This window comes from Uranotaenia lowii, chromosome 2 (genome assembly GCF_029784155.1).
Source record: "Uranotaenia lowii strain MFRU-FL chromosome 2, ASM2978415v1, whole genome shotgun sequence".
Classification (NCBI taxonomy): domain Eukaryota; kingdom Metazoa; phylum Arthropoda; class Insecta; order Diptera; family Culicidae; genus Uranotaenia; species Uranotaenia lowii.
In genome coordinates, this window is record NC_073692.1 from 83,501,853 (window position 1) to 83,516,144 (window position 14,292).

The following is a 14,292-nucleotide window of genomic DNA, read 5'->3' on the forward strand; positions in this document are numbered from 1 at the left end:
CTTTGCAAAGAATCTTTTTTCTTCCAATAATCTCTTAAAGATTCATTTTGTATTGATGATTAAGGTAGGCTAACAAGATACTTTCAGAAAAAGCGGGACATTTCAGGAAAAAAAGCAGGACATCGCCGAAAAAAGCGGGACATTTTAGAAACTCTTGAAAACCTATTTTCATAACCCTTTGTATACACGTGAATATGTTCCTTCAGCTGAAGTTCAGGAAGTTACAAAATATGGATTAATGAAATTTGTTTAAAAATTAAATTCTCAAAAACTCTTCCATCCATCAAAAATGTTGTAGTTCAACTTCAGAGTAATTTAAAATCCGAAATTGGAAGAAAGTTTTTCTATTGCTAAACAGCCGTTTTTGATCATCTACCCAGTTTATTAAATTTTATTCTGTGGAGAGTGATATTTCATAGCTGTTGAATAACGTCATTCATTAAGCCAGAACCCACATATTCGTCATTCATTCATTGTTTAATTGAAAAGGTTTTTTTTTGCGTTCTACTTTATCTGGAATTAGACTTTTATCTTAAGTTTTACATTCAAAGGGATCTGCAAGGATTCTGGAGAACCATCTGGAGCAATTAAAAAAATATTTTCTTCAATCGACAATTTTAACATCGTTAGAACGTGCTCTAAGAACAATTAACTAAACCTGTTTTTTTTTTATATGAAGTTGCTAAGACAAGCTTGCCAGATTGCCGGGTTTTAACCGGACTTGCCGAATAATTAACACAAAATCAAAAAAAAGTTCGGTCCAGCCAGTTGCCCGGGTTTTGAAAAAAAAACTTGATTTTGCACAGAAAATTAAATTAAGTTTTTTATTTTTGCGTCAAAAACAGTTATTTTTTTGAACAAGTTTAATCTTAATAGCAAGTTTTATCTAAATAATCATGAACAGTTTATCGGAAGCCTCAAATACGATTCAAAACCTGCTGATGTGTTTCGATGAAAAAATATATTTTCAAGTGTATTCTTAGTGATTTTCATTGAATAGTTCCCTGGTTTAGACCAAATTAGACCAATTACAACCGGTATTTTAATTGATAATTTTGAAATCAGATTCCCAGATTTTGCCAGGTTTTTAGATGAAATTGCCCGGATTCGCCCGGTCTGAATACGTATTGAAAATATTCTGGCAACCTTGAGTGCAACGAACTAATTAAGTTATTAGAGGAGATGGGGGCATAATGGCCACCTTAAGGAAAACGCTATTTAACCATAGAGAACATCTGTAATATGTGAATTACATCATTGTTTCGTGTTCAGACACTCAAATAGTCTATATCCTAATTGGATGAAACATGACAAAGTAGATAAAAACGTTTAAAAATGCATTTTAAAAATTTTTGCCGAAAACTGAAAACCAGTCACTGTAGAGGCATAATGAGAAACCCCCCGAGGCAGTATGAGCACCGTTAATGAAGGCATAATGAGCGTTTTCTGCCGGGGATTCTTGCAGCGAATTCGACTCGATAAAGTCAACAGAATAATAGACTTAATTTGACGATTTGGCCTATTGGTAGGATGTCGGAGAGGTAACCAGTAGGCTCGAGTTCGATTCCTGGTCGAGGTGATTTTTTTTTTCATTTATCATTCATGATCATGATTGCACTAAACGGTGAGGCGTAGATTCATCAAACAAAGCAATAGCAAAATAATCTAGGTCTGTTTGAAGAATTCAAAGAATGAACACATGCTCATACATTATGTTTCTGGTGTTTTGTTTGACGAATGATGCTTTGATGCTATTAGCCGTATAATGTAACAATAAAAAAAAATCAATCATGAATGGTATGTGCAAAAAAAAAATCCCCTCGAACAGGAATCGAACTCGAGTCTGCTGATTACCTCTCCGACACCTTACCAATAGGCCAAATCGACAGACGAAACAAATCAAGCTGTAGCTCTATTATTTAGTTGACTTCATCGAGTTGAATTCGCTGCTAGATTATACGGCAGAAAATGCTCATTATGCCTTCATTGATAGTGCTCTGTTCACCTCTAGTGAACAAATTAAAGTAAAAAAGCGTTTTAAAATTGATCAAAGTGAAAAATCAAAAATTTTATGATGTTGAAAATTTAGAAACAATGTGTAGATCATATTGCAGTGCGTACATTTCAGATCAAGATTATTTAAAGTCATAAAAGCTTATTTGGTGCTGCTCACAAATTATAATATTTTCGTCACTTGAGAACCTAGCTGGTTATTATTTAATATTTCTGTAAATATGAAAAGGATATTTCTTTTTTGGTGAAAAATTAATACTATAGGTAATACGAAACAAGTCCTCATGAAAATTTATTTAAGAAAATACGTTCTTTTGTAGAAAAGAGGAGTGCTCATTATGCCCTGGGTGCTCGTTATGCTTATCTCCCCTACATCTTGTCTTATATAAACATTGAAAAAGTGCTGCTAATTTTGAGAAAAAATAACACAAAAAAAACATTTTATTTGAATGACATTAATTTTTTTGTATTGAGCCAAGGAGGCTAAATATTTTTTATTTTCAGTGTAAGTCAGTTAAACTTAATAAAAGTGCCACCTATTGAATTTTTCCAGTATTATCGATGAAGGTACTTTAGTACATTTTATGAAGAGATTAACCACCGTAATTTTTGTTTGTTACTTTGATTTATCGGCCTAGCGGTGAAAAGTGATGTCCTTTTTAGTAGGGACATCTAAAGATTATGAAATTTTTTTTTTTTTTATATAGATGGATAGAAGGTTAGAAGAAATGAAAGATGGTGAAAATGAGCGGGTAGAATTTGTCTAGAAGCATTACCATCACATACCAAATTTTTGTTCCTCACGAGCCTACTACTATGAAGTGGTAGATACAGATAGAGTTGCATCTACCACCACACATTAGTAGGCTTAGCGTGGTCCGCCCCACAAGCGAGAACTTGTAGTGCGGACGAACAAAAAGATGGTATGTGATCGCTCAGATAAGCTCCCTTTAACTCAGAAACGCATCTATCGATGTTTAAGTCTTCTCAGTTTGTTATCTTCGCATTCGTTACATGCGGGGGCCACGCTAAGCCTACTAATGTGTGGTGGTAGATGCAACTCTATTTGTATCTACCACTTCATAGTAGTAGGCTCGTGAGGAACAAAAATTTGGTATGTGATGGTAATGCTTCTAGACAAATTCTACCCGCTCATTTTCACCATCTTTCATTTCTTCTAACCTTCTATCCATCTATATAAAAAAAAAATTTCATAATCTTTAGATGTCCCTACTAAAAAGGACATCACTTTTCACCGCTAGGCCGATAAATCAAAGTAACAAACAAAAATTACGGTGGTTAATCTCTTCATAAAATTAAATAACTTTGGCCAAAAAGAAATAAAAAAACACGACATCATAGCATCGGTGGTTGGTCACTATCAGACTATCGACCGTACCGTTTCGCATGCAAACCCCGCATGTAACGAATGCGAAGATAACAAACTGAGAAGACTTAAACATCGATAGATGCGTTTCTGAGTTAAAGGGAGCTTATCTGAGCGATCACATACCATCTTTTTGTTCGTCCGCACTACAAGTTCTCGCTTGTGGGGCGGACCACGCTAAGCCTACTAATGTGTGGTGGTAGATGCAACTCTATCTGTATCTACCACTTCATAGTAGTAGGCTCGTGAGGAACAAAAATTTGGTATGTGATGGTAATGCTTCTAGACAAATTCTACCCGCTCATTTTCACCATCTTTCATTTCTTCTAACCTTCTATCCATCTATATAAAAAAAAAATTTCATAATCTTTAGATGTCCCTACTAAAAAGGACATCACTTTTCACCGCTAGGCCGATAAATCAAAGTAACAAACAAAAATTACGGTGGTTAATCTCTTCATAAAATTAAATAACTTTGGCCAAAAAGAAATAAAAAAACACGACATCATAGCATCGGTGGTTGGTCACTATCAGACTATCGACCGTACCGTTTCGCATGCAAACCCCGCATGTAACGAATGCGAAGATAACAAACTGAGAAGACTTAAACATCGATAGATGCGTTTCTGAGTTAAAGGGAGCTTATCTGAGCGATCACATACCATCTTTTTGTTCGTCCGCACTACAAGTTCTCGCTTGTGGGGCGGACCACGCTAAGCCTACTAATGTGTGGTGGTAGATGCAACTCTATCTGTATCTACCACTTCATAGTAGTAGGCTCGTGAGGAACAAAAATTTGGTATGTGATGGTAATGCTTCTAGACAAATTCTACCCGCTCATTTTCACCATCTTTCATTTCTTCTAACCTTCTGTTGATTCCGGCTCTGGGAGAGTTAGGAGATGTTCCGGCTTCTCTTTAGAAGTTGGGAACGATTGTTAGTGGGACCGATTTCTTCCAGCAAGTCACGACTCAAACGAGGTTAGGTTCGGTGTGAACAGGCTTCAACTGTAAATAGTTTTATTTTTAGGTACAATCACTATTGTAATTATTTAGGTTTACTTACAAATTTCGGTTTAGATTGTAGGTTATCAAATTGTAGAGTAATGAATTGTAGGGTAACAAATTGTAGATATGTGAGAACTAGAATAACAACGATTTTAGCAAACTTATTAACTTAGGTAGGTTTAACAATTTTCAAATAAATCTCACCGATATCGATTCTGCTCTAATTAATTCAATAATCGAATCGTTGGAATTATGTGGTAGATGTTAGGCACTATAATAGATTAACAAATTATAATTATATACTTCAAGAATTTAGAAATATTAGAAAATTTACTAAAAAACAAACGTGGTGATCCGCTCAGATGAAGGAAGAAAGTGAAAGAGTGACGTTTGTTTTTAATCTTCTATCTCATTCGCTGCTGGTTGTCCCTTGTGGCGCTTTCTGCTCGACTGAGGAAGGGTTGCCAGCCTTTCCGTCAGCAACATCATCCCCCCCGTAACGCTGATCGTCTGAATGGTCGGGATCAGCTTTACCGTCTTTCGCCACATCTAGTATAGCCAGTTTTGCCACCGCCCTTTTAATGAGCCCCCCTTTCGAAGTCTGTACCAACGCCCTCCTGACTCTACCATCAGCCCCCGGAAGTAACTTGACAACCCGGCCCCGAACCCAATTGTTCCTCTTCGACTCATCGATGATAACGACCAGGTTCCCTTCGGCTATTGGCGGCACCTCCTCAAACCATTTGGTGCGGCGAGTAAGCGTCGGCAAGTATTCTTGGATCCATCGGTGCCAGAAGATGTCCAACTGTTGATTTACCTGCCCCAGGGTTGTGCGTAGTGCGTCCACGACGTTGGTTGGCTGGGCGGTAGGCGGTTTTATGCCCTTTGAACTGCAGTGAAGAAAGTGGTTTGGAGTGAGGGCTTCGCTTTCGTTCGACTCCAAAGGCATGTACGTCAGTGGTCTGGAGTTCACCATGTACTCGGCGTCGATGGTCAAGGTCAACAGCGCTTCGTCGTCTAAACTTCGTTCTCCGTTGGCCGCTTCCATTGCAGTTTTGATGGACCGCACCATTCTTTCCCACGAGCCGCCCATGTGGGGGGTGCCTGGTGGGATGAAGACCCATTTGGTAGTGGTAGTAGTGAACGTTGTGGCTAGATCATCGTGAACTGCTTTCATCTGCTCTTGTAGAACTCGCGAGGCTCCGTAGAAGTTGGTGCCATTGTCGGAGTGGATTTCAGCAGGAGGTCCTCTGCGCCCGATGAACCGTCGGATGCTCATGATGCAGGACTGCGTGGACAAATTGTGGACAACTTCTACGTGGACCGCTCGTATCGTCAGGCAGGTGAAGAGCGCTACCCACCTCTTGACCTGGCTTCGGCCGACTTTGACTGTTAGGGGTCCGAATAAGTCCAAACCGACGAAAGTGAAAGGACGCACTAATGTTGCCAGCCGTGGCGTGGGGAGTGCAGCCATTCGAGGAACACGAGGAAGGACTTTCTTCACCTTGCACCATTGGCAGTTGCGTACGATCCTTTTGACGACGACTCTTACCTTGGGGATGTGATAAACCTGGCGGAGCTCGTTAACCACTGTCTCGGAGTTTGCGTGAAAATGCTGTTCATGGAAACTGGCAACGATGAGTTCCGTCAGCCGGTGGCATTCCGGTAAGATGATAGGAAATTTCATTGACCAAGGTATATCTACCGCAGCTTGAAGACGACTGTCAATCCGCAGCATTCCCTTTTGGTCTACGATTGGAGAAAGTTTGTAGATAGAGCTGGAACGATCCACTGTCGGTAATTGTTCTCGAGATTCGTTGGTGCAATTCAGAGCGGTCATTTCTATTGGATAACACTGCCACTGCGTCATCACTACCATCCAGTCGTGAGCGGTTTCTAGCTCTTCTTGCGATAGTGTTCCGATATTTTTCTCTTGCTTCTGCGTTGTTCTCTTCAAGTTCTCTTTGTATCTAAAGACGTAGGCCATTGCCCGAAGCGCGCGTTTCCATTTAGAAAAGCGGAACAAGTTGATAAGTGCTGGAAACATTAGAACTGCTTGGTGAACGTGAACTGGTCGGAGCTCTATTTCGACGGGTAAACAAGGTGTGGGTGTTGATGGCCAGGCTTCTTCCGACTGCTGCAAGAACTGTGGTCCTTGAAGCCAGGTGCTGCTTAATTCGAGCTGAGGGCCCTTACCCCATTTGGTGGCTAAATCGGCTGGATTCCGGTCACTGGGCACCCAACGCCATTCTGCTGGATTAGTTTCGGTAAGAATGTGTCCAATACGCAGAGCTACGTACTTTTGGTAGCGTCGGCCATCCGAGTTAAGCCAGGCTAGAACTGTTCGTGAGTCAGACCAGAAAATCCTATTACGAATGCATATTTGGTGGTTTTCAGCAACGAAATTGGCGAGATTGACTCCCAATACAGCGGCTTGTAGTTCCATCCTGGGTATTGATGTTGGTTTCAATGGGGCGACCTTCGTTTTTGCTGCTACGAGAACTACAGATGCCATGCCATTCAAGTTGGTGGTTCTGAAATACGCCGCTGCTGCATAGGCATCTTCGCTAGCGTCGACAAAGATGTGCAGTTCAAGTCGGTGATACAGGGCTGCACTAGCGGTAGAGAAGTAGCAACGAGGAAACTGTAGTTTTTGGATGTTCGGGAAAAGAGCGGTCCATTGCTGCCATCGGTGGAAAATATTGTCTTCTATCCGCTCGTCCCACTGAATACCCGATCGCCAAATTTCTTGGAGGATGATTTTCCCTTGAACCGTATAAATAGACAGCAGGCCAAGAGGATCAAAAAGGCTCATGAGACACCTCAAAACTTGTCGTTTCGTTGGAGCAGAAGGTGACGACATCGCTGCCTTAAGTTCTGCTGGTAACTCGGTATGGAATCCAAGAACGTCTTCTCGCGGTCGCCATAGCAATCCCAAAACGCGTTCGATCTTGTCGATCTCAATGCTAAGTGATTTGGTCTCTATCGAGGCGGTTTGTCCTAGTTTCTCCAATATCTGTGGCCGGTTGGAGCGCCATTCGTGGAGTTGAAAACCAGCACGGGAGTGAATCGTTTGAACTTGGAGAGCTACTTGTTCGGCTTCTTCAAGCTGCTCAAAGCTGTCGTAGTAATCGTCCACGTATGTCCCATGCATAATTCCGTTCACTGCTCTTGGAAATTGATCAACGAAGTCCGCAGCGTTCCGGTTCTTCACGTATTGTGCAGAGGCAGGTGAGCATGTTGATCCGAAGGTTGCGACGTCCATGACGAAAGTTTCAGCGGGTTTCCCGGGGTCCTCGCGCCACAGAAAACGTTGAGCATGGCGATCTTCTTTACGAATGGCTACTTGGTGGTACATTTCTTTAATGTCGGCTGAAATAGCTACCTGGAACTGGCGGAACCGGAACAGAACTGAGGGAAGAGAGGTTAATTGATCTGGACCCTTCAGAAGCATGGAGTTCAGCGACACACCGCATACTTTGGCCGCAGCATCCCAAATCAGCCGAACCTTGCCTGGCTTCCTCGGGTTTGTTACAGCTCCCAGTGGCAAGTACCACACGCGTCGAGGATCTCCAGTGGCTAACTCCTGCTCCGTGGCCCGATGAGCGTAGCCCTTTGTTACGTAACCGTCGATCTGCTTAACAAGATTTTCTCGAAGTTCTGGATCTCGCTGCATCCGACGCGCAAGACAGGCCGATCGCTTTTCTGCCATTGAGTAGCTTTCTGGCATCTCGAAGTGGTCGAATCTCCACAGTAGCCCCGTCTCGTACCTATTTCCAATGCGCTTGGTTGTTGCCTCGAGAATCTTAAGGGCTCGCTGTTCTTCCCTTGGGATCAACTCGATAGTTGGCTTTGGAGGGATGTTTTCTGTGCTGAAGAAATCTTTGACCAAGGAGTGGAGAGAATCATCACCAGAACATTTGCACTGGTGGACGTTGAGTGTTGAACTTTTCTGACTTTCCGACGATCCACCAAACAAGCACCACCCTAGCCTCGTCTTCACTGCAACCGGTTGTTCGGTTCGTCCTTCACGAAGTTTCAAAGGAGCGATGAGGTGCAGGTTGTCGATGCCAATGAGTAGCTTCGGAATTGCCTTTGTATAGCTCTTGATTGGAAGCCCCCGAAGATGAGGACAATCTACTGCGATTCGTTCAAAATCCAGGCTTTGTTGAGAAAGAGAAAGATGCCTGACTGAGCGCGCATTGCGGAGTTGCATGGGCTTGCCTTGACCCGATGAAATACTGAGCTGCACAACCTCCGAGTTCTTCTCGACACGAGACACATTGCCCGTCCACGTCAAGCAAAGCGGCTGCTTTACACCCTCGATGTTCAGCTGCTCCAACAGGCTCTCTTCGACCATAGTGAGCGATGATCCATCGTCCAAAAAGGCGTAGGTGTTTACCACAGCGTCGTTGCCGTACAGGGTGACTGGAACGATTTTGAATAGCAAAGAATGTGATGAACTACGGTGGCTATGATTCTCCATGGACACAACAGGGCTGGCGTTTGAAGAGGAATGCGCAGGAGGATTGTGAAGAAGCGGATGATGACGACTGTTGCAACCAGCGACCCCACAGCAACCGGGAACGCGGCATGGCCTTCGACCGTGAGAGTTGAGACAGTTACGGCACAATCCTTGGTTCTGCACGAAGCGCCAGCGGCCTTCGACGTCGAAGCTCTGGAACACCACACAATCCTTCAGTCGATGTTGTTCTCCACCACAGGCTAGACACAATTTTCTCGGTTCCTCAGGCACTCGTACTTGTGTTTCCGTATGAGCGTTAACATTTCCTCGCTTCATTTTCCGCTTATCTTCACTATAGAATTCACTACTACCATTATATAAAGTTACCCGACTCGCGAAACGGGCTAGACGAGAAATGAATTCATTAAAATCTCCCAAGTTTTCGTCCGAAAGATTTTCAATGAATTCAGCCCATTGAAGTTGATAACATGTTGGAAGTTTGTTGACAAGATGGCTGAGGAGTGTGGGGTTGTTGAGGTGAGAGGTTTGACCAGCTGCCTCCAAATGATCACATAAACTTTGTACTACCATACCGAATTCAATCAACGTATCTAGTTTGTCGGCTTTTGGGGAGGGAACAGAGCGCACTTTCTCGAGGAGCATATTGATAAGCAGCTCAGGGCGACCGAAAGTAGATTTAAGGGTTCTTATTATGTAAGGAACTGCTTGGGGGAGGTGTAAGCGGCTGCGCACACAATTTAAAGCAGCGCCTTTCAAGCAACGTTGGAGTCGGAATAAGTTTTCAGTAGGGCTATATCCACAAGCAATCGTAGAGCTTGTAAAAAAAGTTATAAAAGCTGGCCAATCAGCTGGATCGCCCGAAAAGTTGGGCAAATCTCGGGACATAACTTGGCGGGCTGCCATTTGAGAGGGCGTTGGTGTATAGATGGGCAGACTATTCACAATTTGGGCGGTTTCTGAGGGACTAAGTCCCAATTGATCCATTAAGGAATCTAGGGGCTCATATCCATTAAGATTTTCAGATGGTTCGGGCTTACCTGGGCGTGGCTGCTTTTGATTACCTTGGATCTCAGTATTCCGGTGGCAGCTACCTCGAAGCAGGTTTCGCTAGTTTCATGCCTTTAAAAACGATGCGTTGTGGAGTGGAGAAATCCGGGGGACAGGGGAGCTCCTTTCCAGGCAAGAATGTTGTTGGTTGTTCTTCTAGGTTAAGATTTCCCACCTCTCCAGAAGCTGCCGGAATATTTTCGACCCAGTCAGCTGTTTTTTGTTTTACAGCCGACCGACTGACGTGACTGCGTACACTGCCTTCTTGAGATTCAAGCTCTAATTGTTCCAGTTGAATTTTTTGTTTTTCATCCAGGTAGCGCTTCTCCGCGTCCAACTCCTTTTTTTCCGCATCCAACAACTTTTTTTCCAATGTTCGCTTTTCCTCCAGTTGCTTTAATTTTAGATCCGCGCGACGAGCTTTAGATGAAGCAGCATTGGAAATGATACGAGACGATGCAGGCCTGCATCCAGGACAAAGCCAGGGGCGCGACTCTACACCGGGAGTAACCTGCGCACAACTCTGATGCCACCACAACCGACATGAATCGCAAGATACCATGGGGCCGGCATCATCCGGACGATCACATGCTTGGCAGTTGTAATCCTCCTTGCTGAAGGTAATAACAGCTGCTGATTCACTTTGGTTTCCTTCTGCCATCGTACCACGAAATTTTTGAAGTGTTGATTCCGGCTCTGGGAGAGTTAGGAGATGTTCCGGCTTCTCTTTAGAAGTTGGGAACGATTGTTAGTGGGACCGATTTCTTCCAGCAAGTCACGACTCAAACGAGGTTAGGTTCGGTGTGAACAGGCTTCAACTGTAAATAGTTTTATTTTTAGGTACAATCACTATTGTAATTATTTAGGTTTACTTACAAATTTCGGTTTAGATTGTAGGTTATCAAATTGTAGAGTAATGAATTGTAGGGTAACAAATTGTAGATATGTGAGAACTAGAATAACAACGATTTTAGCAAACTTATTAACTTAGGTAGGTTTAACAATTTTCAAATAAATCTCACCGATATCGATTCTGCTCTAATTAATTCAATAATCGAATCGTTGGAATTATGTGGTAGATGTTAGGCACTATAATAGATTAACAAATTATAATTATATACTTCAAGAATTTAGAAATATTAGAAAATTTACTAAAAAACAAACGTGGTGATCCGCTCAGATGAAGGAAGAAAGTGAAAGAGTGACGTTTGTTTTTAATCTTCTATCTCATTCGCTGCTGGTTGTCCCTTGTGGCGCTTTCTGCTCGACTGAGGAAGGGTTGCCAGCCTTTCCGTCAGCAACACCTTCTATCCATCTATATATAAAAAAAAAAAAATTTCATAATCTTTAGATGTCCCTACTAAAAAGGACATCACTTTTCACCGCTAGGCCGATAAATCAAAGTAACAAACAAAAATTACGGTGGTTAATCTCTTCATAAAATTAAATAACTTTGGCCAAAAAGAAATAAAAAAACACGACATCATAGCATCGGTGGTTGGTCACTATCAGACTATCGACCGTACCGTTTCGCATGCAAACCCCGCATGTAACGAATGCGAAGATAACAAACTGAGAAGACTTAAACATCGATAGATGCGTTTCTGAGTTAAAGGGAGCTTATCTGAGCGATCACATACCATCTTTTTGTTCGTCCGCACTACAAGTTCTCGCTTGTGGGGCGGACCACGCTAAGCCTACTAATGTGTGGTGGTAGATGCAACTCTATCTGTATCTACCACTTCATAGTAGTAGGCTCGTGAGGAACAAAAATTTGGTATGTGATGGTAATGCTTCTAGACAAATTCTACCCGCTCATTTTCACCATCTTTCATTTCTTCTAACCTTCTATCCATCTATATATAAAAAAAAAATTTCATAATCTTTAGATGTCCCTACTAAAAAGGACATCACTTTTCACCGCTAGGCCGATAAATCAAAGTACTTTAGTACTTTAGTAAGAACATTTCTAGATTTAAAAATCATAATTGTATTGAAAAAGATTAGAAAAAAATTACTGGAGTTGAAAATGATTGAGGGATTTTATAAGAAGCGTTTTCGTCTAGCACGGGCCATCTATTTTGAAGTGGTAGAACAGAAAAGGGTTGAGTCTACCACAAAAGTTTTGTCGGAAAAAACGAGGACATTTTGAGAAAAAAAGCGGGACGCCGGGACATTTTCTTAAAAAGCGGGACATGTCCTGGGTCGTTATTTTTTCTCAGTTTCGTGTTGAAAGTTCTTTTTGGTGAGTTTAAAGACATCGTGTGGCTCAGCCAAAAAACAAATATTGGTTCAAAAAGATCGTTTAAATGAAACTCCTATACCAGCAACTGGTCTGAGTTGAAAACATCGACGTCACGCAATCGATCCAAGATAGACTTATCCCAATTCTAACAAGATATGCTCTAGAAGAGCAATAGGTACGGTGTTAAATACTTGATTTAAAAAAGACTGATTTTTTTTAAATTAATTTTCGATGAGCCTCCTAAACTTATGGAGTCTTTTTGCCATATAATTTGTTTTAACCTGAATCAAATATCGAGTCACATGGATAGTCCTATCACAATAAAAGTTAAAGAAATTTTCCCCCAAGTATCAGAATCCTTCATCTGAATCCGCTTCCTTTCAATGTTTAATCATGATCAACTAAAACTACCTAGTCACCGTTCATTGACTTATGTTTCCTTTTTCACTTCTTATTCCAGGAACCATTTCGGGAGCGCACAATGACAGTTCCTGCTCCTCGGGTCCTGATTCGCCAAATAACCTGCACCACGACGGAAGCGGTGGTCCGGGAGGAAGCGGAAGTGGGGGACCGGGTGGCAGTGGGAGTCTTGGGGGTGGTGCTGCAAGCAGTGATGCTTCGGGTGGTGGCGGAGGCCGAGCGCAGTACCTCTCGGCGACGTGCGTCGTGTTTACCCATTATTCGGGCGATTCGGCCAGCGTGGTGGACGAGCACTTCTCGAGGGCGTTAAATTTTAGTGATAAAAATAACAAAGGTAAGTGTGCGAATTGGCTGACTGTGTTTAACGAGGGGAATCAATTAGATCTTAAAAAAGCGGAATATGCCTTGTGGAGTTTCCGAGTCATGATTTTTCGCTTCAAGTTCGTTCATTGGTTCCGGGACTAGCTGCTCCAAATATTTTACGCCATTTAAAACCCTGGTAGGGGAAAAACCGCACCGAGATCATAGTACTTAAACGATGGTAATTAGCTGTTTATACCATCTTAACCCAAAAGCCATAAAAATAAATCAGAAAAGACATAAAATATCCCCCTCTTCTTCGGTGCTAAGTTACGGCTTAAGGTGAACGCTGCAACCGAGTGCAGCCTTTTAAAAGAGCATGGAGATATAATTGAGACATGAGGAAACAACTGTTCACTCGTTCTTTCGCGTTAAAGATGCAATAAAAACGTTTTCAATTATTTCAATGTTAAACGATAAAATTATCGCCAAGCTTGAATTAATAAATTATCAAACAAACATTTCATTTCAACTTGACAGTAATACAAACAGATCATTTATTTATAATTATATTGAACAAAAAACATTGGGGCCGCATCGATAAACATTTGTTTATCAGTTTTCGATATCATTGATTATTTTGAGCCTAATAAATCATTTTTTACCTGAAGAAAAACCTTCGGTCAGCAGGCCAACCTCATAAATAATAATTTTCAATTTTACAATCCTTATCTGGTCGGATCATCGCCACCCGTCAGCAGCCGCTCACGGTTGTCATCATATATTCTGTCATTCGGGTTACCCTTTCTTATAAATTGAAACGGAACAGAACGAAACACACACAGAAAAAACAGAAGGAAAACAACCCAGATGCGCGTGTTCGAAAATCCCTTGGAAACCACCGAGAACCAATAAATAATAGTGAGCACCCTTTTACGATCCCACCTTAGAAATGACATCGTAAAGTATTGAAGGGGGAAAAACCGAAACCTTCAAACAAACTTACGATGGGGATATAGGAAAGGAAGGAAAACAGGACCGAGAAAGGTTGAGTCGTTTTGGATGAACCAACAAAATGGTTAATAATCGAGCGAGGGACACAATCAATTTATAGAACGCAAGACAAAAGCATTAGACTTGTGTGTTTTTTGCCCTGGAGTTTCGTTTTTGAGAAAGGAATAATGTTTTACGACTTTCTTTGTGACGATCATGTTTGAAAATGTTCATGCTTCCGAGGATTACATGGACTTTAGACGAAATTAATCTTTCGATGGCGCCAACATACATCGAAGCTTATGAAGATGTTACATTAGTTGGTTCTGAACTATCAATTATAAGAAGAATTCATTTGAGGTAGGAATATGTTTCACGGCACCACTGAAGGGTC

The 14,292-nt window shown here is 41.8% G+C and overlaps 2 protein-coding genes across 4 annotated transcripts in view; one reads left to right on the forward strand and one right to left on the reverse strand.

Moving 5' to 3' along the window:
• The window catches only part of LOC129741609 (protein vestigial-like), an 84,812-nt gene that overhangs the window by 54,214 nt on the left and 16,306 nt on the right, over positions 1-14,292 (forward strand). Inside the window, exon 4 of the mRNA XM_055733348.1 lies at positions 12,646-12,939. Coding sequence (XP_055589323.1) covers positions 12,646-12,939 — 294 coding nt within the window. The remainder of the gene's footprint in view (positions 1-12,645; positions 12,940-14,292) is intronic.
• On the reverse strand, positions 4,278-9,855 carry LOC129747259 (uncharacterized). 3 transcript variants are annotated; one of them, XM_055741370.1, is made up of 3 exons: positions 4,612-9,855; positions 4,466-4,542; positions 4,278-4,407 (listed from the first exon to the last, which is right to left on the reverse strand). In XM_055741370.1, exon 1 carries the CDS (start codon positions 9,794-9,796, stop codon positions 4,817-4,819), a length of 4,980 nt encoding a protein of 1,659 aa, XP_055597345.1. In that variant the 5' UTR covers positions 9,797-9,855; the 3' UTR covers positions 4,278-4,407; positions 4,466-4,542; positions 4,612-4,816. The 3 variants fall into 3 exon arrangements, with proteins under 3 accessions (XP_055597345.1, XP_055597343.1, XP_055597344.1); XM_055741368.1 differs by having other exon boundaries at positions 4,278-4,542; XM_055741369.1 differs by having other exon boundaries at positions 4,466-9,855.

Bases quoted from the DNA above. Each gene is read 5' to 3' on its own strand.
- LOC129747259 (XM_055741370.1), bottom strand. From the start codon at position 9,796: ATGGCAGCCCGCCAAGTTATGTCCCGAGATTTGCCCAACTTTTCGGGC.